The following is a 25,078-nucleotide window of genomic DNA, read 5'->3' on the forward strand; positions in this document are numbered from 1 at the left end:
CAAGTGGAAGTTTTCAATAAAATTTCAGAACTATTTTAAAAATGTTGCCTCAGTTGCCGGTATGTTCAAACAATTGCTGCCAACGAAACCTTAAAATAAGCCAAAAAATATGTTGTTTATTGCTACACTGAGGTGGAAGAAGAGTCTTGAATTAGAGCATTGAAAGAGTGAATATATCCTGCTGGTGGGAGGCAGGAAATCCTGAGCGGAATGGAACATTATGTTGACCCATTCCTCCACCCTAAACTCACCCCTCCCACATTAAGTGAGTCTATATTATTCATCCGTTGCCTTTTTTACCTGAGAGATGGGAGTCATGATGCACTTCAGAAGGAAGCTCCTGTGAGCTAAATAGAAATACTTTTTATATCAGCGCTGTGATCAAATAACAACAAAAAAATAATAATAGCAAGACGGCGACTTTAAGACACACAATTTGCACGTTTTAGTTCTCCAAGTCAGCTTGAATAACATAAACATGAACCTTTTGAGTTCCTGCGTTCACTTTGGGGAAGTGTTAAATGAAGTTATTCAGTTTGGCGGATTTGCTCTAAAAGTTGAATGTGAAATTTATTTGGGTGCAAAGTAGCTGCTCCAGAACGACTGTGGGGGTCCTGGGTGTGAAGTACTTTGAGTGTGTTGTATGTATACTCCCACTAAGGCACCCGCAGAGCAACATCGCAGGACCATCTGAGCTTAGACGCACCAGCGCTCGCACACAAAGGAGCTTCACAGCACCAAACTGTTAACTAGTTTCCTGGCACTCGGCTGAGTTTCGAGTGGGCAGCTCTTCTTGGAACACTCTGAAGTCGCAACATGTCCCTTTGTCATAACTTGTGACTGTAACACACTAATGTAAGGTTGATTAAAGCGGCGACATGACCGAATTCCAGGATTCTTCATGCACATCGACAAGCCGTACAGTGGAGCTCGTGTCAAATCGAAGCACAAAGCTTGTGCAGTACAGCGTGTAAGCACATTAAATTACTGCAATTTGTTCATTTAGTTTACATTACCATGGAGTGCATACCATGCATCTGGCATCCTGACAAAGCTTCTCATACACTTAAATTGATATCGCCAGTTTTTCTGCTCATAGACGCAGTTATGCCCTCAGCGATAAAACATTTAAACACATAGAAGGGAAGCGCATCCATAAAAGATGTTTGCTGTGAACCACCGCCGATCTGCCCGGTCCGCCGCAGCCTTTCGTGTCAGGATGTGGCTTGTCGTCGTCTCACGGTCACGCCGGGTCCACACTCGTGCGCCGCGTTGCTGTTCAAACAGACAAGTGGAAGCGTAATCCATTGTCTTCATGGGAGGTGACATGAGCACACTGAGGTTTACAGTCATTATCCGTCCAAGCCCCTCCAGTGTGTTGGTGTCTGTGTCGCGCACACACACACACACACACACACACACACACACACACACACACACACACAAACACACGCAGGACACAGGACGCAGGCATGACGTCTTCCTTTTCATTTCTCGCCGTCTTTTCTTTTTCTCAGTGTAAAAAAAAAAAAAAAAAATCAAATCAAGTGTGGGATAGTCCCAGGAGCCTTTGTTCCCTGGGTTTTTTTCCCCGTGTGCCACTGTTCTGCTTGTCGCTTGTGTTATACTTATGCATAGAGCTAAGTTATTAGAGCAAACATGCATAATGAAGCTGCAGACAAACACACAGGGGAAAGCAGGCCTGCATATAGAATCCCTTTCTATTAGAACACGCAGACGCAAACTCTCCCTCTATAACACGCTATGGATAATGCACAAAGAGCCAAATACAAAGCCCCCCCCCCCTCCACCCACCCCCCACTGCACTCCAAACATTTCTTAACAGTGATTGGATAACACTGCTGATAGGTCATCCATAAAATTGAACTCTGAGTGGCTGGGCAGTTTATTTCAAATGAAACAAATTAAAGTCATTTCAAGACGCCGCACTTGGTGAAGAAACCCGGAAAGCGCTCTAATCCCTGCAGACGTAGCCGAGTCGCAGAGTGTATTGGCACAGCACTCCCTCGGCCGGATTTGCCACTATGTTAAGCTCCCAAGGCCCGCTCCTTGTTGTTATCAGTAAAGTAGGGGAAGGGATTTGGGGATAAGTGAATTCTAGAGAGCAGGGGAAGGGGGTGGGAAGTTGTGAGGAAGGGGGGGGACGCATCACCGAGGGCCTTCCTGCTCCCCTGACGTCCCAATTGGCTCATGTGTTTACCCCTGTGCTGCAGCTTTCCTTTGTGTTCTGAACCCCCCTCCCTCTCTCTCTCTCTCTCTCTCTCTCTCTCTCTCTCTCTCTCTCTCTCTCTCTCTCTCTCTCTCTCTCTCTCTCTTTTCCTCCCCAACGCTCTCTCCCTTTTGTCACACCATTTTCAGACTGACTTGATATACCAACCAAATCCCTCGCTCTCTCTCCCCAACCTCTCTTGAACCCTAATTTCAGAGAATACATTTTTCAGCCCAAATTGTTCAGTGTTGAGTTTCAAGAGACTTTTTTTTTTTTTTTTTTTTTTTTTTTCTCCCTTTAGCGTTTTGGGAGAGCGCGTCGTCTTGGCATAATGTGTTTCTTGCGTGGAGGAGAAGGGGAGAAAAACAAAACTAAAACGGCCAGACTGAGAGGAGCTCTAATCATCTATCGACAATCACATGTATCTGACTCATTAAAGTGGAATTTAACTGAAGCGTCCCACACATGACATGCATTTCTCAGTGGTGTTTTCTCGCTTTTCAGATGCCAGCAGTCGCTTTAATTAAAGATTTAAGTGAATAATTGATGCGTCAACTTTTGGGTGCAGAAATGGTACGAACAGCGAGGATGCTAATGATCGCCTCCGTGTCCTGAGGTCAGACGTTTGTGCCCAGTGTTGCAAGCCCCCTCGACAATGTCACTATTGATTATGCAGCAATTACAGAACAACTTGGTCTGCGTTGTATTTCCGGCCGCGCTAAATGTTGACATGCAATCAGCAAGTCATGTCCCGGGGAGCCGGTGACCTGATCCAGCTAGCAGCCGGCAGCACAAGAACCCTTTAACTGTCTCAAATGAAATGCTATTTGTAGTTCTTGAGTTTTTGTTTTTTGTTTTTTTGTTTTGTTTTTTATAATGTTTCAACTCTTAAGCTGATTTGACTTTAAAATCGGGTTGTAAATGATATCAGCAACACAGATCAGCAAGTACTGTTACACAAGACAAAGTCAAAACAGCTCAGTTCAGTCACCCGAGCATGTAGGAAGGATTATATATGAATGTGGAATATGTTGTTATCTGGTGCGTACACTTTGACCTTGCTATTCACCACAAGAAAACAAAGCTCAGCAGGGAGTGTACCGCGATGATACTGACATCCCCGCCGAGCTCGTGGTGTGGCTTTTGAAATGCTGAACAGCTGCAGCATCAGCAGCAGTTTAGTCCGTAGATATGGATATTATGACGCTCTATCGTTCCTGACGCTTTGGGAGCCCAGGACGAACACGAGCAATGGACGGCTGGATCGCACCAGGGCTGGACGTTTTCTTCCACAAGATGGAAATGAACTGAATAAAATTAAAAAATAGCTAACACAACAGGTGTGTAAATATAGAAATAACATGAGTGTCGGCTGGCTCTGGCACTGAGTGTCGGAACTACGCATCAGTTATCTAGATATATAGAAGTTTTACATCAATTATATGCTTTATGCAGTAATGTACAATAGTAGCAGTAGCAGTAGTCCCAACCATGAAAACAGTGGCATGTCAGAAACATAAACAAAAGAAAAAAAATATAGTCATATTTGATTAACCATCAGCTTCAAGCAAGCTTCACTGTACACGATTGCTTTTCTATTCATTTTAATAAGGTTTTCTCATTAATATTTAGAGTATTAAAACAAAGTTGTAAAAACATAGTTGTAAAAAATGGCAACAAAGACAGAGTAATGTAGGTTTTCCTTCCTTTTTACGCAACGTCTGACAGATTGCTCTGTAGGCCGGCCATAAGAACGTTTTGTGCTGCAGCATATAGAACTGACTCAGGGAGGTTGATGTTGCTAAAACTGTACGGCGTACTGTAGCTGTTCTGCCTCCGTTTGAGAGTGCACCTGCAGTGAGAGTCGCCCGAAGTTCCAAAATAGTTTATCTCTCATTGTGCAGTCTAAATACTTAATAGCTTTGTATTTGTTTTAAATGTGAGCAGTGTTTTCACCCCACACGCTGTTTAATGGGATTTGCTTCCGTGCCGTTGTTTGTGTGTCTTGGCACCAGCAGCAGAGGAAATTTACACTGGGCTTGAGGGGGCTGGTTTTTGCTTGTTTGTTTATGCCTTTTTTTCTTTCCTTTTCTTTTCTTTTCTTTTTTTTTTTTTTTAAGCTAACCGCCATCAAAGCTTTGCACCATCGCTCTAACAGAGTGATCAGTAGGCCAGAGCGCATGGACGCATCTGTTAGCCTCTGATGAGAAAGTTTTGCCTCCCTGCTTCTCCATTTCTGTCCGTAATTTCAATTTTCTCTCTTTCATCCAGTCCCCACCCTCTCCTTCCATCCCTGCCTTTTTTTTTCCTCTTACAAAGAATTTCGAGAGGACAAATTGTCTTTTTTTCTTCTTCTTTTTTTCATTTTGCTGCTGACACATCTTGCAGGGGACAGGAGCAAAGTGACGCACTTTCTCACTGAGCTCACCCCCACACACCAGCTTTGCTGCGAGAGAGGGAAACGGCGGACGCCGGTGATTATTTCATTAAGTGAATAGCAATTCGTAAAGGGCGATCAATAATAGATGAGGTTAAAAAACAATGGTGACTTTTCTTCTTTTTACTGTACTCGTTTTCTCCCCCTGCCTCCTCGAGTCAATAGAATCGACCTAATGGAAACCAGGTTACTCTTCCCTCCATCTCCCCTCCCTGACATAATGTTGAACAAATGCATTATTCATTCTCTGTTCTAAGAAGCGAGGTAATTATACATTTATCTCCCAAATAATACCGGGTCCTTACTGCGCCTGTGACCTTGCCACATGATTTATGCCATTTTGGACCTGAACCCATCGGCCGGCGAGAGAGCAAATGTATTCTCACAGAGGAGAGGAGGGAAAAAAAAAACGCAGCGGAAAGTGGATTTGCTTTTTATGGGTATGAGATGTCAGGGGGTTTGAAAAGGTCCAGTCATTAAATGTAAAGTTTAGAACTTTATTTTGAAGCTTCTGAGAAGGGCAGGAATAGTCATAGTCAGAACGTAATGTTAAGGTTTTTTTTTTTTTTTTTTTTCCTTGAAAGTGGATTAAAAAAGTCACACCACACAGGGAGACAAAAAAAAAAGACCAAATGGAGCTTTGGCTCTTCTTTTATAGTCTTTGCTTTAGTCTATTTCTCCTAATTAATCCCTCTTCTTTTCCTGCCTCTCCCAACTTTCTCCACCATTGCTTCCTCCCCAGCCTCGCCTCCCTCCTCCACCTAAACTCTTCTCTTTTTGTATTTTTGAACCGTTGAGTCGGTTTGTTCTGTTTGAGATCCGTCCTCCGCCTCCTCTGAGTCCTGTTCTCCCTTGTTGCCCCCAGGCCATCATGGCACAGCTCCCCCAGGAGGAGAAGGCCAAGATCGCCGAGCAGGTGGAGAGTTTCAGGCAGGAGAAATGCAAGCTGGACGCGGAGGTCGCCAAGTGGGACGACAACGGCAACGACATCATCGTGCTCGCCAAGCAGATGTGCATGATCATGATGGAGATGACGGATTTCACCAGGTAAAAGTCAAGTCACGGCTTTTTGCATCTTGTATTTCCATTTTGTTTCAGAGATTATCTTTCACTTCACTCCTCATTTGAGCTCAGCGTATCAGGAAAATCTGCTCCTGCACTCTTAAAAGCCCCAGAGGACACTAAAGACAGCCGAATAAATACATGATTAGTCAGAGTGTGTGACTGTGGTGCCGTAACTGCAGCATTATTACTTGGCCGTGACCCCGCTGAGTCAGATTGGCATGAACAAACTGAATGAAAACTTTCATCTTCACTCTGACTAAATATGACACATCACGCACAGGCGAACACACACCTTAAAAATATCAACTTTCCCTGCGCTGCCACACAGTGAACTATATTGCAGATCAGACTGTCTCTCTGGTTTTATTTATTTTTACTGTAACTGCTGTGACAAGGCCCCTGTTCTGCTTTTAAAACATAAATTGTTCGGTTCCTTGCATTTCAAAGCACTTCTCCAAGATGCATCATTAGGGATAAAGGTAGACGGTGTTTGTTTCATCCATTATCTGGGAAATCTCGTATTGTTGGCTAAATTGGAACGTCTCATGTTTCTGCTGCCAGCACACAGCAAATTAATAGCCTCACAAGCCTGTGTGTGACACAGCGTCGAGCTCAGACTTTAAAGGCAATCTCTGCAGGTCCCCTGCTTCTGCCAGTCCACCCACAATCTCTTTTTCCTCCTTTCTCACTCCTTGAATTTTCCCAGAGGCAAAGGCCCCCTGAAGAACTCCTCAGATGTGATCAATGCGGCTAAGAAGATTGCTGAGGCCGGTTCCAGGATGGACAAATTGGCCCGCGCTGTTGCAGATCAGGTAGCTTTGTGACTCCTCTTGCATTTGTCTCTTTTTTTTTTTTTTTTTTTTTTTTTTTTTGTGGTTGCTCTTCACATTTGCCCGAAAGGGTCTCCCACTGTGTGGTGGCAGTCGGCGGAGGAGCGCATTTTGAGTAAGTGGGCACGGTCAATTGAAATTTTTTAATGTGGGCATTGACAGGCGTAGCTGGAGCGCAGCACTGTGTTGCTGCATGACTTTGTCTCCCTGTGGGGCCAACGCTGAGAGAGCAAGACAGCAGAACCAAGTTGTGTCTGTAATATAATTAGCTTCCAGCCGAGGTGTTGCATTCATTATCAGATGAGTACCTCTCTAAAACACGCTGACAGACCATTTTCAATATCTAATCAATCAGTGCTGTGCCGAGGGAAGATGGGTGTTGAAAGAAATAGGCGGCGCATGCTGCGGATGTGTGCGCGCAGCAAATGAAGTGGGAGGTATTTCAAAATGCTAGCAGCACTCCAGGTAATGTATATTGTTTTTCTTCATTCCGTCTGTCTCTAACAAGTGGTGAGAATAACCTTAGCTCAAGACTCACTGATTTATTAAGGCAGCCTGTTGTCATTGGAATTGCAGCTGCTGTTAGAGAGCAAACCCTCAGAATAATTATTGCTGGTTTTAATATCACAAGCCGGGCATCTGTCCAGCGCCGATAAGCTGAAGGAATGCTGGAGCTCACATCAAAATTCAATATCACAATATTTTGATCTTTTTCTGAAGTCCTTCAGTCACCCCAAGGCCTGGCCGTGTGAACATAAGCACAGCTGCTTCGCCTTTTGTGCCGCATTGCACACAGATTTCCCTGTGATCCATAGTTATTTTACTGCCCCAGATATCATCGATCTCTGTCTGTGTCTGTGTACATTTGTGTAACATTAACCCGTATGCTCTTATCCTGTCTCCACTGATAGGATTTGACATGCATACTTATAGCCATATTTCCTGGGTGAAGGATGTCAAACTCATTTTATTTCAAAACCCATAAACGGCCTGAGATGATCCCCCGAACCTACAAACTTCAAATGTTTCCCTTAATTTTGGAGCAAAGATGTTTGAGTTTGCATGATGGAGTCGTTCACATACAATCCACTTTTTCAAAGATCTGCCATCGACAAGCTGATTTTTTTTCTCAGTTTGTAAAAATCTCAAACCAGAAAATCTATTTGCTCCAAACTAATGTTTCCAGAACTTTGTCGCTTCTCAAAACACAGCATTTCTGAAGTTTTAGTGTGTACATGTTCAAACATTTATCTTTAAAGTTTTGATTTGATGCTGAACAGAATTTATCATTTTGATAATAATCTGCTGTCAGATCACATTTCAAATAACACTTCTCAAGAAAAACTGCTGTTTGAGTGTTTTCCTGCAGACTATGTTTGGAAAAAAAAAACAAAACAAATGCTGTCTACCGGCTTGCTCATGACATGTGGTATGACAGTTCTACAACCATACAGCCTGAATATTACTGCAGTCATGTGAGGCTCTATAACCAGCAAAGGCTGTGATGTATTCCATCTGTTGTTTCCAGGGACGCATGGATTTCTTGATTGAGTACGTGACGTAAATATACTGGATGTAGTGTCTTCATCTTGTAGAGTTGGTGAACACACTGATGTGAGGTGAGGGGTGAAGCAACACTGCAGAGGCTCAGGGGAGCAAAAACACACCAGCAGGAGAGAGCGTCAAGGTTAAAGTCCACATTTATTGGAAATATTTCCTCAAAAAAAAAAAAAAAAAGCAATGAGAGAAAAATTCCTTTCACAACCAAGAAATGAAGGAAAAAAACCGAAAACAATCAAGTTGTATCTTGGATGGTGGACTTCAACATCTTCAACAACTTCAATATATCTACTTTATGATTTAATTAATTCACTTTTAATCACATACCTATAATTATTTGCTATTTGAAACTCTCCCTGCATCTGTCAAACAGATTTTGGTAACAAATAAATGATATGGTGAAAATACCCGATTTTAAAGTTCAATTAAACACTTAAATTGTCAGTCTAGAGACTGCCATGTGTTGTGTAGATCGTAAGTGGAACAGAAATATTAACCAGTGTCACACGGTTCACTTAAGCCTCAGGAAGTGAAGTAATCGCCAGACATAATAGGAGTAACTTAACTCTTCGATATACCTTCCAAACAGATGCGAGCTGTTAACCCGAGTCGCTCGCAGGTTTACTACCAGGTAATAACCCTCTTTCTCACTTGGACCTGAACAAGCTACTACAAGTTTGCAGCAATTATCTTCCAGTGTATTATCTGCAACAGAATGACCAATAATCAAACGGGAGCCACCTGAAGATTTGTGCGGCTTTTATTGCTCCCTTGCTCGCAGACATTAAACACTGTTAGCGCCCAACCTGCCGTAGCCTGAAAGACGACAAGAAAACCGTAACATTATGGCGTTTAATGTACCAGCATGTAAAGTCATTTTCACCTCCTGCCATACATTCTTTTTTTTTTTTTTTTTTCTTCTTCACAGTATGTGGCTTAAGAGGGCTACATTAGCAGGAGCACGCCTGCTTGCGTTCTGCGGTCGCCGTGCGCGCTCGGCTGTCAGCGGTGCAGAAGGTGTCTTCACTCAGAGCTGGCACGTCGCCGCCGCCGTCGTCACATTGTCCTGCCCGCCGCGGCATATTGCACCGTGGAGCAAAGTTGAAGCTATGAATATAAAACCTTCTGTGCTGTGCGGCAATTGTATGTAAGCATGTGCGAACATTTGTTCGTCTTGTTTTCATGCAATCTGGGACGGAAACGAGAAAGTAAGCATGAGTTGGTGTTTGTGTTTCCATCGTCTCCGCTTGTTGGCTCGTCGACCGGCGGGCGACGATCGGTGTTTAACAGGGTTTAGGTGGGAGTGAATCCGCCACACGGCGGCGAAATCGTTTGCGGAGCCCCGTGTCTGAATCAACAGTTGCTGTAATGGAAAAGAGCAGGTGGCTCGTGCCATTTTTAATTCTCACTTTAATGTTTCCTAGACTCGTGTTGACTGAATATTCACAGCCTTCTGCTGCACTTCCGCAGACACCAGCGCCGTGTATCTCAACTTAAGAGGGGTTTGAGGACCTTCCCGTTCAAAGCGTGTGCTTAAGATAAAAGCGCTAACGTGGGGGATTCGCGGAATTTGCTTTCAGTAAATAGAAAGAGTTCACAAAAGTTACACATGAAAAGTTTTGCTTTTATCAAGCGTTACACAACAAATACCATCTCCCGGATCTCTTTGTCCTTATTTTAGATGAAGACAAGTATTTTGCATTCGCACATTACGGTGGATAACCTGCGCTTGTCAAGAGCTCCGTGTCTTGACATTAAGAATAAAGGCTGCTCCGCTGCTTTCAGACAGGTCCCTTAAGTAGCAAAGCTTGTCGCCACGGCTCCGCATCAGGCCTATTGATGAACACATGTGAAGCAGAAGCAGGGGTAGGGGGACGGCGCTCTCCTGCGTTTAAACACAGCGGGAAAAAAAAAAAAAAAAAAGAAAGAAACCCCTTGGGGCAACTCACCCCATTTCACTCCAGCAAGGCCTTTTTTTCTACTCTATTTCTCTCACTGCTTTTCCCTATTCTGCTTCATTTACTAACCACTGAATTCAGACCCAACTCCGAATTCATTTCTTTTGCTTAAACACTCAAATTACTGATTTTGATCACTTCGCTTGTCTATTACCAAGAAAACATGTTGTTCTCTGACATATTTTCTGTTATTTAGGAGCATTGCTTTTTTCACAATAGGCCTAAAGTTTACAAGTTTGACTGCACGATGTTACTTTAAAAGATGAGCGCAGGCAAAATAAGGGATATTGGCTTGTTTTTGCTGGTAAAAGTTTCTTTCTTACAGGAGCATGTTGATGTTCTGAAAAGGAAGCTGCACCTGAGGCCACCGATGAAGTGGTCTTTGTGTTGTTTATGAATTAGATCATTTAAAAGCACAACTGGAGCGTGAGGATGACTAAGATGGCTCATATACCCTGACCTCAAAATACCGCCAATTAGTAATCCCAAGGGAAGTTCAGACTTGGAAGTAAGTCTCTGCTGCCTCTATTGTTGAAGACTTTCAAACTTCTGACAAGCAATGCGATCTTGTTTTTTTTGTTTTTTCCCCCCCGTCGATCTTTACCCTGGAATTTTATCACGCAAGCAATTAAACTTAAAATGAGTAATGAAAGTTCTCGAAGTGAAACAGAGGACACCATTTATGTTGCTACTGAAGATCGTCTTCTTCTAATCTGCTCTGTCTCCCCTATATTCACATCCTCAGCATTTCACCCATGTTTTTTTTTTTTTTTTTGTCTTTCAGAGAAGATTCTTCAAAGATTGCATGTGTGTACCCTTATTATGTGTTGCTCATCGAACAAATGCATGTTTTTTTGTTTGTTTTTTTACATATCTGGCACCATTTAGAAGAGAAATAAACAGGCTTTCAGCTGGAGAAAACACAGAAATGATCCACCGAACACAAACTTCTGTCCTTCTGTTGCAGTGTTGCTTCACCAAAGTTTTCCTTCTTAACAAATATGGAGGTGTGTGTGTGTTTAGTCAGAGGATGTGTTTGCTCATCATCACCAGGATTGTTTCCTGGGATTATTACCGCCTCTCATTTTAACTGTATTTCAAATGATCTCCACTTGTTCGTTTCCCAGTCATTACTTCTGAAAACCTGTTTACTTGAAGGGCACTCAAGTGAACCTTCAGTCGGGTCACTGGAAAGCGTCAAAGCATTTCAATAAGAGTCAAATTATTGTTTGGAAATGCTGAGAAACACACGCGAACTCTGAAGCGAAGTCTTCGCACTCGCAGGTTTCACTTTAATTGTCACAGCGGAAGCCTCTGTCGCATCGAGTGCAAAACAACAAGAGCAAAGCTCCTGTCACCTTCGCTGACAGCAGTGCAGCCAAGTGTGACTGATGTGTAATTAAAAGGCTTCTCGCTAAAAACAGGAACTACAGTTTAACGGGCGCTGGCTACAGCGCGATCCTGAACAACCACCGGCAGCGGCGAGCGATGTTGTGTCCAGTAACACGTATCGTCCTCCGCTGCTTCAGCCCTTTACTTTAGCTGTTGTGTCTTTTCAAGAAAATCCTAAAATGTGAAAGACGCAATGTTTGTATTTATAACAGCATAATAATATATTAGTCTTTCTTTTGTCATTTTGATAGAATATATTATACTAATTATGTCAGAATAGTTTAGTGGCTATTTTCATTTAGATTTTTTCTTAATTGTCAAAGCACATAAGTGGATTTTTATTACATTTAATTATGACCGTTGATAATTAAATCCGATTGGTTTTAGAGTACTCAATAAAAATATCAATATAGTATAATTTTATGTGTGGCAGCAATATAGTTACATGATGTAACATTTAATTTTATTTATTCCCCCAGTAAACATTTATTGATATATTTTAACTCCTATCGCAATGTCAGTAACTGTGTCACAAGTAGAAGGATCCTCCCACAGAAGTGTGACGTATTGAAATGATGCAGTGTGTGTACACTTCTGTCATTTAAATAGTTGTTGGCAAAAATGATGGAAAATGTTTGCTTCGTTCTGGACATTTCTGCATATTGTGATTAGAAACCTCATCTCAAGGCAAGAAAATTAGAGTTTGCATGTTCCTCCTGTTCTTGAGGTTTCCTCTCAGAGTCCAAAAACTTACATTTTAAAGCAAAACATTATCCAAGGATTTGAATGAGAGAATCTGTGGTTGTTGTTTTTTTGTGTGTGTCCTGTGATGGGGGTGTCCTTTCTCCACCACCAGCATTTAAATAACAGATTTTAAATAGAAAAAAATAAATAAATAATGCAGTACTGTATCATACTACCTGCAATATTTTTTATGAGTGAAGCACCAGCCAAGTCCGACTTTTATGATCTGAATAGCAATGCACAGATGGCCATATGCAGTAAAAGAAAGAGGGGGAGAAAAAAAAAAAAAAGAAGAAGTGCTTTGGTCCGTCACTAAAATGTAAACAGTAGCTCTCAGCATGTGGTGGAGATGGCAAACAGAGACCGGATGAGCAAATAGAAAGATTACCAGTCCTCTTAAAGTTACTGACAGCTGCCAGATCGCTATCAGCAGGGTGGTGGTTGTCCACTCAGCTAGAAGATATGTCGTATCACAGAGTCTATTTAAATCCAACACTGTACTCACTGCCATCCCTGCACCACTTATCTCTCTGTTATTTAATGCACTTTTTTTCCTCTTTTTTTTAACTTATAGATATAAAATTGCATTAGAGATGTAAGCAAAGATGGAAAAATCGCTTAAAGAAGCAAACAAAAGGTGGCTAACTGACAGAAATATAGGCTCAAGTTACCGATGCGTATATTTTCTACATAAGGTCACTAAGTAGTTCACTGCTGCTCGTACAGGCGGCGTAATATATGTCTGTGTTTTGACAGACTGCCATATTGTGTTGCTCTCGTCCTCGCACCACCTTTCACATCAACTCTTTGAATTATCCACCGGTGCATGTTTCATTCATCTCACAAAAAAGTTCCACAAAAAGAGAAGAAGAAAAAAAAAACACATTTACAAAAACTCCACCCAGCTATAAAAAATATATTCATGAAGTTTTTGGAAAGAAGTCATCAGGTCAGGGCGACTTTTGGAAAGACTAAACAAACGGAACCTGGCGGCGTTTCCCGGGCGCTCGGTGATGAATCCAGTTCCGCGGCGGCAGATGAAGAGAGGAACGGAACTTCAATGAGGCTGACAAAGTAATGGGCCATACAATTTATTTACATCAACAGAGAATCTGTGGAAGAACTGGGCTATTAGTCACATGTACAACGGGGAACAATTGTGTCATGTCTGCATCAAAGTGGCCCGGGGCGCCGTCGCCGCCGTGTGTGTGTGTGCGCGCGTGTGTGCGTCTGTGCCAATAGTGTGAAGTGCACTTAGCAGCGTTGCTCACCAGGAGTGACGGCAAATTGATAATGCCCAAAGAACCCCCTCCCTCCTTTTCCTCACTGGCTGCTCCATCAGCTAACAGCTCCACCTCAGCCTGGCGCTCGCCGAGGACGCCGGCGCCTTAATGTGCCGTTAAAAGCCCTGCTCTGATAGTGGCCACAACTATAAATGTAAATAACGGCTGGAATAGCTCTTTGCCGTTGTATTTGTAGGCTGAGGACACAAACATTTCACCAGACAGCAGAAGACAGCGTTGTACTTGCTATTTGTGACTATCAGCGAAGGGCACTTGTGGCCAGTCGATACTATTTGTCTTTACAAGGGAGGCATTTTTTTTTTTCTCTCTCTCTCTCTCTTTACTTCTTTCTCAGAGACGAGACGAGAGAAGCTGTGAGTCCTGTAGGGGGTTATTCATATCACAGTTCCATGTTTAACTTCCCGTCCCTCCCTCCACTCGAGCCCACAAGACAAGGAAATGAGCTGTGCATTTCCCCATACAGAGCCGCCGCTGCTGAATGTCCTAGTTAGGCCCGTTTAATATTAATGGCTGGGAGAAAGGTGTTGCTACAAAATGATGCTCACAGTGTTTAAGCAGCTGATGCAGTGTTCTTAACCCACTGGGAGCCTAGTGGGCCATAGCTGCCTTCTGGATCACCTCCAGATGGAATAATAGGGGGGAAAACTGTGGGAGCGAGGCGCCTGAGGAGGCTGTCCTCATAATACCTGCTGGTCCATTTGCCGCGCCGTGCGATCACGCTGTCGACGTGGCACACAGGACGGCGTGACGACCGACGTCTGTCACCAGACCCCACCCCACCTAGAAAAAAAAAAAAAGTAAAAACAAAACTGAATAAATTACGACAGGAAGGAGAGGGATACATGGAAATAACAGTTGAGCTTCAAAGTGTTGTGTCCATTCATCTCTGATTGATCTGTTTTCTTGTTGTGCAACATGCTGTGACAAGCTTGTTTTATGTGAAATGAATGAGTTTGACCTCCTGTGGCGTAACTCAACTCGTCTTTGAAGCCGACAGCGGCAACAAAGCAATGCCGGGAAAAAAAAAAAATAGAATGCTTGGCAACATCTTCCACTGCTCTGAAGTGTAATTAGCAACCCAAAGAGTAGGAACCCCACCGCTCTGGATACAACTGTTGTTCTTGGTAGACTGTATTTAATAAACCTCATCTTCACAGATCAGGATTCCTTTAACGGGACCACCCGGATGAAAAACCTACATTTTAAAGGCGCTATCCGCGATTTTAATTTAACCAGGACGAGAAAAATGCTTTTTACATCATGTACTACGAAGTCCATGTTATATTTATGTGAAAAAAATCACACATTGACCAGCGTGTTTTGGATATCTGGCCCCGCAAAGCGCTGCCTGAGGATTTAGCGTGACGACCTCTCTGCTCCACTGGCAGCAGCGGTGGGGGCGGAGCAAACATTACAAATTCATTTTTGCAAGCTTCTTTCTGCATTGAACATGTAGTGACAAGGTAAAGTATGGTTTACCTGAGACGAAGTGGCCATTTATTTTGAACAAAATAGAGTCGAAGTGGCTTCTGCCGTGTTTCCTCCGGAGGATTGTGCACGCATGGGATGTGCATGTTGCGTCGTGCACGCTGAGTGGGAGCAGAGCGGAGGGGGGAGTGGGAGGGTTTTCTCAATGTGAGGAACCAGTCAGAGAGCTCGGGTGCGGTGCCAACATTTCAAACTGAAGTCAGGGCTCAAAATTGTGCAGAATCTCAGATAGCTCCTTTAAGCAATTACTATTTGTATTACGCCTTTCAGATGAGTTGTGGTATAAAGTGTTCACAAGAGCGCCACACATGCCGTGCGATGGAAGGAGCATGCAGACCGTCTTCCTGTTGGAAATTACTTGACTCTGCAGCAAAAATGTATAACAGGATGGCTTCAGAAACAGAAAATATGCTTCATTATTATTATTATCATCATTATTATTATTATTATTATTATTAATATTGTTGTTATTTCAGCATTGAATTAGATCCATGAAAGACAGAGACATGATGAACTGAACCTGCAAACTTGTGATTGAAGGACTTGAATCAGCACTTTGTTTGACTGGACGTCTGACTGAGATGTAGATCTGGCCACATTTTATGACCATTTATTTAAAGGGTACACATACTTCTTTTCTACCATCGTTTGTGTTCATAATCACTGTTTATTAGAGCAGTAAAAACTGGTAAAATCAATCAACATTTGCAGATGTATACACACACACACACACACTCACAGTTCAGAGATTCACTATTTTTTTGCCCCCAGTGGGCATGGCAGCTGGCTCCATCAGTGTGAGTGTGAAAGGGTTAATTTTTTTTAACAGAGTGAAACACTTTATGGGCTGCTCAAGTGGTGAAAAAGCTGAATGTCAGTGAAATCCATTTACCACGCAATACAAAGTAGGTTTCCATATCAATAACTTAAAAATTGAAATAGCAAAATTTTTAAATCTTTGTTGAATCATCCATAAAGAATACAATTAGGAATGTGTGTTGTCCAAAAAAGTAACACGATAAAAGCAAGTACAAAGCAGAGATAAATATGAGAATAACTTGCAATAAAAGCCAGACTGAGATATTCTAATGGGGCCGTCTCAGTCCAAACACTAAAGAACTGTTGCTGTGGAGCCTAACTCTGTCGGATCTACACCATTTAAAACTGATGTAGTGCAGTGAGGGGCATATTTTTTCTCTCGTACCACACGGCTGCGATTTTCTTGTGAAATCAGAGCGTTTGCGCCTCGTAGAGATCTGCACATCCTTGACATGTACCCTAGTCACTGCTAACAATGTCACAGTGTGTCTCATTTTACAGACGTCACTCTCCCTCCGAGTGCTGATGCAGACTGATGAGTCATAAGTGTCCTGAATTTGAATTTATTGCTCGCCGTGAATTACCGAGTGTCAGCTCCACAGAAAACAGCCAGAGAGAGTGTGCCTTCTCAAGCGACTCCCTCATTTTGTGACACAGAATCTGAATATTGCAATGCGCCACTTGAATGAAAGCACGCCCAGAGTGAAGCAGACTTTGCATAAAAGTATCAGTTAAGGTCTTAAAAACTGCGTGAGGTCATTGGCCAGTTGAAGCCGGTCTGTCTTTGTGCGGTCTGACTGTGTTTTCCCCCCCTCTTCTTTCAGTGCCCAGATTCGGCGTGCAAGCAGGATCTGCTTGCCTACCTGCAGAGAATTGCTCTGTACTGCCATCAGCTCAACATCTGCAGCAAGGTGAAAGCGGAGGTCCAGAACTTGGGCGGAGAGCTCATTGTGTCCGGGGTAAGTCTGCCCATACAAATCAGCACAGCGCCAGCTGCACTCTCCACAAAGGATTTTAGCACCGAATCATAACACTCGGTGTGTTATAGGCTATTTTTATTGTCCAGCTTTAAAAGTGGGAAAACCTTTTAGTTCAAAGTTACCGTGAAACCCGAAGGTGATGCGGAAGGTCATGCAGATAAAAGCTGATGTAGTTTCAGTTCTGTTAATGTTACCGGGGATGTACTTTTGTTTTAAATGTCTGACAAAGTCCTTATTATTGCTACTCAAACTTAAAGGGAACATTTTGCATTTCTTATAGATGAACTTTCTACTGTTCTCATTGTTTTTAGGCAGTGAACAGAAAATACGTATATTGAAGCCATGTATATTTATATTAAACTATTGATACATTCAAACTTCATCAAAAGCCATAAAAACCTCATGCATTTTCAGTTCTTTCATTCGAATTAGTTTACTATCGATTAACATAGTATTACAATTAGATAATATAAATAATTATGTTCTCATGTCTTTGTACTTTATCTATTGTTCTGCTTAACAAAAGACATCCAGCTCAATAAGCACACAATTAAACGAAGATATGTGTTCAAGCTGTAGACAAATGGAGACAATAGAAGAGTTGTTTTTTTTTTCTCTTTACAAATTCCATCCTTGTTGCTAACATATGTATAATGATCTTTATACCATCCTGCATTAAGCTCTGGTCTCTCATTGTTGATCAGTACACACGTGTGTAAACCAAAGAAACCACATAAATGTTTTCTTTAACGTTTGCTTGTTGTTTTACAACAAAGACCCTACAATGAAAAAGGCCACAATGTAAAATCATTGTTACAATTTTACCCATTATATGAAACGTCTGAATTAACAGCCTGTTTAAATAAATTGCAGTGGTTTCCAGACCTGTACTTTAACACCTGAGTTTTATTAATGTGATCTAAATGTGCAGAAAACAAGCTGTTTTTTACAGTCAATTTTGTTAGAGTGGCTCAAAATTTAAAACAGTCGCTCTGTAGTTCCCTGAGAACTACTAGTTGTGTTCGAACATATTCGGTGAGAAATCATGAACTTTATACCTGCAGTCAGAAGGGAACTGTGCAGAAGAAGTGATCAGCAGTAAATCACCAGTTACCAGCAAAAACCTGAACTCTGTACTATAGTTACTATAATTCATCTTACAGAGCGTATAAATGTGTTTATCCGAGCTGATTAGGAGACATGAAGGCTGGTATTCAGTACTGCTGCACTTGGAAAATAATGGTTAACGCCAGCCAACATAACACTAATGATAAAAGTTTATTTTTGTATTCTTATTTCTGTTTGCACTTAGAAAAGAAAAGTACAATTAAATATCCTTAGTGGCAGCAACAAATGTAGGACGTCGCAAATGTAGAGAAAACTTCTCTTAACAAACCCGTCCAGATAGAGGGGAGCTGCCTGCAATTAGTCAGCTCCTGAAACATTAACTGCTTAACCCAATTTGTGTTTATTTTATTAACATAAACGGCCACTTAGCTGTGTTTCATCTGCTCGCCTTTAGGCAGCGCTACAGAGCCAGCAGTAAGACGTCAATCTCCACTCTGAAGTGAAAGATTATATTAGATATCATCTCTTTTTAAGTGAAACTATGAACCTAAATGGTGTTTGTATTTTACATGGCCATTTAAAAATACTCAGAAAACAGTTTTATGGCTTTTTTCATTGAGGTAAATAAAAAAAAAAAGACTTAGTGGGCCTGTGCAATGCTTCTATCTGTCAAAGCCCACGACGGCATCCGAGAAAAATCCCAAGATAAATTATTCAAGCAGCAGGAACAGGAAGAGAACACGAGGACAGAGGAAGGCTCTTTTGTCCGAGACAAGCAGGAAGAACTCAAGCGAAGTGCTTCTGCTTCATCACTGTAGCTTTGTCTCTCAGTACAACACTCTTATGCAAACATGTACACTTGGGTGTTTTCATGCGTCATCTTCGTGTGAAAGGCGGGAGGAATTGTACTTCAACATTCTCATGTTAATAGACAAGTGAAACTGATTTCTGGGTGCATTTAACTAAATGCACAGGAGTGAAAACCTGAAAGACGATACATGCTAGAGTTTTGATTAACCTTTTTTAGTAACCGATCACACTGTTTGGTGCACGGAACTCATGAAAATGCAGGGCAGTGATGGATCCTTAATAGAGGAACCATCAGACATTTATGACCATTTAACATGAGTAACGGGATAATAGGTATTAATCATTCTACACACTCTAAGAAATAAATGAATTTTCACAAAAATAAATAGTTTATTTTTCCTTTAATGGGGTTTTCAACTGACAAACGGATCTTTATGATTTTACAAGGAAACAAAAGAGTAAAATTTGTTCAAGACAACTCTGTGTATAATAAAAACCTCCTCATTAACTTTCTTGAAGCGACATGTTTTTCTAATTAAGCCCAAACTTGATTTGTGTGGTTTCTTCTGGATTTTTCTGTTGTCATAAACTTCCTCATGACTCCATTATGCTTTGTCTCGCTGAGACTTGTGAGTCTCGCTGAGATTTTAACCTTTTCATGGTGTCCAGCTGGAGTCCACACTCATTAAATCTAAACAGTTGACTTGGCCCAGCGTGGTGCAGGAGGGGGCCTCCTCGCCGTCGAACCTTAAATGTCAGCCAAACAAAACAGACGGAGACAGAGGTACGACTGACCCCTGCCTCCGCTAATTAAGACTGCTAAAATCGGATGTCATATAGCGAGGGTCATGTTTTTATTCCGCTTAATTGCTGGTTGTGGCTCAGACCTCGGTGCGGCATGCGGATAATACGTCCTGATACCGGTATCCAGGTCAGGGAAGCTCTTTCACTTTCTCCCTTTTGCAGGCGCGTCGACTTCTTGACCCGACGCTCTTTTCACGTCTCTTCATCTCCCATCTGTGCTGTCTCTTCCCTCCCCTGTAGCTGGATAGCGCCACCTCTCTGATCCAAGCCGCCAAGAACCTCATGAACGCCGTGGTGCTGACGGTAAAGGCCTCGTATGTAGCGTCCACTAAGTACCAGAAGGTGTACGGGACGGCGGCGGTCAACTCGCCCGTGGTGTCCTGGCGCATGAAGGCCCCCGAGAAGAAGCCCCTGGTGAAGAGGGAGAAGCCCGAGGAGTGCCAGACGCGCGTACGGCGAGGCTCCCAGAAGAAACACATCTCCCCCGTCCAGGCCCTCAGCGAATTCAAGGCCATGGACTCCTTCTAAGGAAGACAAAAAAAAGAAAAAAAAAAAAAAAAAGATGTAACGCCCAAGAAAAACAACGAAACAGTGACGAGTTGTTGAAAAAGTACCTTTTTACATTGTGTTGACCCACCTCTGTTTGCCCCAGTGTGTGCTTGGTGACACCTCAGGAGACGTTCAGTATGTGTCAAACTGCCCCCCCGCTGTGGCTCCTGGGAACTCTGTGGCCCCCGAGGCCCACAGGCCGCCGCCGGCACACACCCAAAAGTATTTATCAACCTTATTGTAGCTTATTATGTGAGAAAGCCAAACTGTGTCACAAACACGACTACTTATGAAACGATGGGATTTAAAAAAAAAACAAAACAAAAAAAAAGAAACATATCAGGGGAAGATGAGTGGCATTGTGGGTAAAAAGAAACAAAAAATGAAAAATAAAAAAAAAACCCAGATGAGGCAGTTGATATTCTAGCTATATCATTAACGTGCTACTGAATGGCTGCTTGTATACACACATAAACTTAAAGTGAAGATCCTGAACGGTTCAACAGAGAATTCTCCAGGGACGATATCAGTGTTGGTATGATCCCTCTTGATATTTTTTTTTTTTTTTTTTCAATTTGAATGTTAACATGTAGAAATAGGAATAACTTATGTTAAAGATACCTGGAAGTGTCAGCATCCGAGTAGTTTCCTTGTTCCTGATGATTATAATGATAATAATCCATATGGTGTTTTTTACCAAAGCACACTTATGGTCTATTGTATTGCCTTTTTGAAACCCTTTTATTTAATGATTATCACTAACTATGATGACCTTGTTTGGAAGTCGTGTAGCGTATCATATAGACGGAGAGGTTTGAGTAGTCGTGGTTTGCTCAGAGAATAGAAATCCCTGCATACGATACCTTTATATTCACCCTTCTCTAATAAATCCTTCAACTTGACCCTCACAGTTGCTTTTGTTTTTCTTTCTTTCAATTTGGAAGCCCTCTGCAGTGTCCTTTCGTAAGTGGTTTAGTGGTTTGCGGTCCCAACTCACTGTGGGTTCCCGGGTTCAGTTCCCAGCTCAGTTTTCAACGCCGCTTTCTTCCAGCAGGCATGGATTTACTGGCAACTCTAAAATGGCCATAGCTGAAAATACACGTGGTTATGTCTTTCTTCGATGGTCAACCTGTCCGGGGTGGAACCTGCCTTTTGTCCATAGTGGCTTTGATGGGCTGAATGGAGGTGTGTCACACACACACACACACACACACACACACCCCCACACACACACCTTTAAACTGCCTGCTGTGAAAACCTGTTACTCTGCTTCATGATGGATTGATGACCGCGGTGCAGCACACCCCTTTTCTCAATGTTATCACCAACCCCGACAACCACGAGTTGAATTAAACCGTAACAGGAGATGGATGGATGCATGAATCGATGGATTCATGAAGCTAAGTGGGAGGAAAGATACCATTAATACTTCATGCTTACAAGAATTTGTATATTGATTCAGGGTCAAAGTTCAACTCCTCTTTATTTTAGCTTGAGATAATGATCTTGGATCATCAGTAAAGTTCAATTTACATGACGTTTTTAAAGCCCACACTTAAAGGCCCACTTTATAAAAGAACAAATATTTCCAGATTCATCAACATTCCCTGAATCTCCACTCGTGCCACTGTGTTATTGATATTTTAAGTAAAACACTTTTACCACAGCCACATGGATTACCCGATACATGTACAACACAAATTTCTCAGTTGGGTGTGAACTGTAACCACTGTTGAGCTTCTTTTTTTTTTTTGCCCGGAGCACTACTATCGACCCAACACTTGACTTTGTGGAATGATTAGATTAATAAGCAGAATCTTCAAACTAATGGTTTCCCTTTGACCTCAGCTGCACTTTGTGTTTATTACTAATTGGTAATGGTGAATTAATGGCGTTTGTGAACATGGTAAACATTGCTGCAGCCTTCCAAATTGCACACGCTGACATTAGGCTTCAGCGTTGCTGGTTTATCGTCTTAGACTACTGGATGTGACGAGCAATCAAGAGCTACATCTCCTCCTCATTGTCTCAAACTTAAATGCTGACTCCATGTCGGGTGCATAAACCCGCATTGACCACTGAAGTCTTCATGAATCCCTCCTAAACCGAGTTTTTGAGAGGAAGGGAAAAAAAAGGAAAGGTTTGGCGATAAAGGAACAGCTGTTCAGGAGTTGAGATTCGCCAGCTTAGAGGTCTCCAGTCAGCAAGACAAGAAGCCCCGCAACTCTCAGATTTAAAAATAAAAGTTTGAGCTCTCCAGAGACATAAAGAAAGGTCAGCGTGGATACCATCACGGCCAGCTTTTATACAGCTCATCTGGTTTTTCAGAGCTGCCGTCGGTTGCCTGGCTGTAGCCTCCCTTCATGCCCACTGATTCCAGTGAATTAGTTCATTTCAAGCGACCGTACAATACATTGCTTTTAGAAAGCATCTCTGTCGGGCCCCTGAAGGCATCACCGGCTCACCCCCGCCATTTAAAACTGAGAGAACAAATCAGCTAATTGCCTAACGTGACCTTGATCTCTTGTGAATCGAATCAAAAGCATCGACAAGCGTAATTGCCCCGATAATGGCTCACGCGGCACGGGTTAAGATAATTCTGCAGTTGAATTGTAGATGATGATTTTTTTTTTTTTTTTTTTACTGTATGTATCTGCATTGTACTGCTAATGAATGACCATTAAACACAACAAGCATCTCGCCGTGCTTGCATCGCCAGAGTACCCTCTGTTTAGAAAACAGGGCCACGGGGGAAAAGTAGTAACACAATCCAGTTAATGGAGGGATTAATTTCTGGCTGTGCTTCTGTCTAAACTGAAATAATCCCTGTGTGTATCCATCTCTACCAACCAAATAAAACATGCCACGGTGGCTGACAGCCTGCTCTCTGAAAATTAAAAAGAAATAACGTCTGCGGCAGGAACGCCGGCGCGGTGCGGGATTTTAGTACTTTGATTGGAGAGATGTCTACATGGGATGTGCTGCATTAAAAGGGATTAAAACAGATTTCTAATCGAGTTAAACAAACCTCCCTCAGACCAACTATAAAAATAGACAGAGAGGAAAATGACTGTCGGAGTCCCAGAGGGAGAATGGTGATGAACAGCACACAACCAGCTGCTGCAATATGGATCCCTGGCTCCAGGTCTGCGGTGTCAGAATCCGTCTGACTCTCAACACTTTGCCATCTGCACACGCGGACATCAGCGCCGTAAAGGGACGTCTTTTATGGCCGCCGTTGCTTTATAATGCAACACAAGAGAGAGAAAGTGGACTGGAGTCCACCCAGTCTGACCTGATGTCTCGGAGTCGAGTGTCGGCCAATGACCACGACGAGTCCAGAAAGGTTATCAGCTGAATATAATGTCTGGCCGCCAAAGCTGAAGTGTCCTCTACAATGCAGATTTTTTTTTTGTTTTGTTTTTTTTCCCCACAGATTATTTCCAATCCCTGTTTACAGGCACACAGAGACATTTGGTGATACAATAAATATACATTTTGCAGTGGGTGAATAAATTCAGCTTAAACCCATCGGCACATTACCGCTACAAATTCATCTCAGACAGTTTTGGGGAGATATGAAATGAAACCGCAGGCTTTACCATGTATTTTTTTTTCATTTATTTAGACTTTAAGCTCTTTCAATGTTATTCAAGGAAAGGGTCAAACCTGTTTTTAATTCTAGTTTTCTCAAGCAAGCCGCCAGGTGAGAGAAGTCCCAACTGCTCCTGATTTTTCTCTGAATGCTCGACTATGCTGTGCAGAAATTGAGGGAAAACATAAACATACCCACAGACCGGGGGCGCTGCGTTTGTGAGCTTTTCACCCTGACGTAGTGCATCTCATAGCCCCTTTTCTTACGTTTTCTTCATTTCTGAGAGCACATAGGGCTCGTGGCATTGCTTGTTTTGGTTTCTGTAACAGGCTTCATTGGAGTTCATTAGTGCGCTCATCAACTCCTGAACTGGAGGGCCGGCGCTTTTTCACCTTTTCTCACATACATGGAAACCAGGAAAACCTGCTTTTTAACCTATGAAAGGTAGGTCGGACCTCGCATCTCTCCTTTTAGCTGCCACATTGATACATGCACATACAAAAAGTCTACGTATTCAACCTTGTGACACCGGATATCTGAATCCGTCACAGTGAAATAATGCGCTCTTGAGCACCTGAGCACTCTGTAAAAGGCTGCTTGGGAGCAGTTTGATTTCTGTAAATCTCGGTGTTGCCTGTTAAAAAAGCTTTAAAGTGAACTGGGTGTTAGATATGCACTGACGTCACTTCAGCCAGACATTTGGAGAAACACCACAGATGTGCAATTACAGTTTGATTGGATCCAGAATTAGATCCCACCCACATGGAGACAAAAACATTTCCAATACATATTCACACAAATATATGAAAACTTATCCAGAAGACCACATTGGAGCATGCTACATTGGAGCTCACACTTGACAGTCTTTTATGGACATGCCAGAAAGAAAACATTCGTGTGGATTGATGCCCAAATAGAGTAGATTATAGGTCCAGGGAATTACAAGACAATGTAAAGATTTGCTATAAAAGCCAGAAGAAGCTCAGTTTCACAACACTATACTTACAACCCTGCAATCTACAGCTGTTGTGTTGTTTGTTGGCAGGGTTATATAGTAGATATGGGCCATGATCTCAACGTGTCAGCATTTTAGCTTCTCTGCTGTAAAGATATAGACGCTGAGCAAGCAATTTCAGATTCTTCCACTCTGGTTGCCGGTTGCAAAAAAAAAAAAAAAAGTGTGGCTTTGCTGTCCAGAAACTTCATGTTGTCTGAACGCCCAGGGTGGGTGTTTGAATTCACATGTGTGGACACATTGCTATTACTTGGGTGGCATTTTGGGCCCTGTAAACTAAGCCAGTACATGTCTTTCCCAGTATTCTGGGCCTATAAGAAGAGAAAGACAACACACACACACATACAGTAGTTCTTATTTGAAAGCCTTGTGCTTAAAATTATTCCTTCATGCTTGCTTCAGCTCCCGCTCCACTCCTTGAGAGTGTCTG

General features: G+C 42.4%; 1 protein-coding gene across 1 annotated transcript in view; it reads left to right on the plus strand.

The window, feature by feature from the left end:
• ctnna2 (catenin (cadherin-associated protein), alpha 2) overlaps nt 1-20,879 on the plus strand; it is a 343,169-nt gene extending 322,290 nt beyond the window's left edge. The window contains exons 15-18 of the mRNA XM_030094501.1: nt 5,533-5,714; nt 6,439-6,544; nt 16,652-16,786; nt 19,730-20,879. Coding sequence (XP_029950361.1) covers nt 5,533-5,714; nt 6,439-6,544; nt 16,652-16,786; nt 19,730-20,017 — 711 coding nt within the window. The 3' untranslated portion in view covers nt 20,018-20,879. The remainder of the gene's footprint in view (nt 1-5,532; nt 5,715-6,438; nt 6,545-16,651; nt 16,787-19,729) is intronic.
• Nucleotides 20,880-25,078: the final 4,199 nt, after the last annotated feature.

Source organism: Salarias fasciatus, chromosome 6 (assembly GCF_902148845.1).
Source record: "Salarias fasciatus chromosome 6, fSalaFa1.1, whole genome shotgun sequence".
Taxonomy (NCBI): Eukaryota; Metazoa; Chordata; class Actinopteri; order Blenniiformes; family Blenniidae; genus Salarias; species Salarias fasciatus.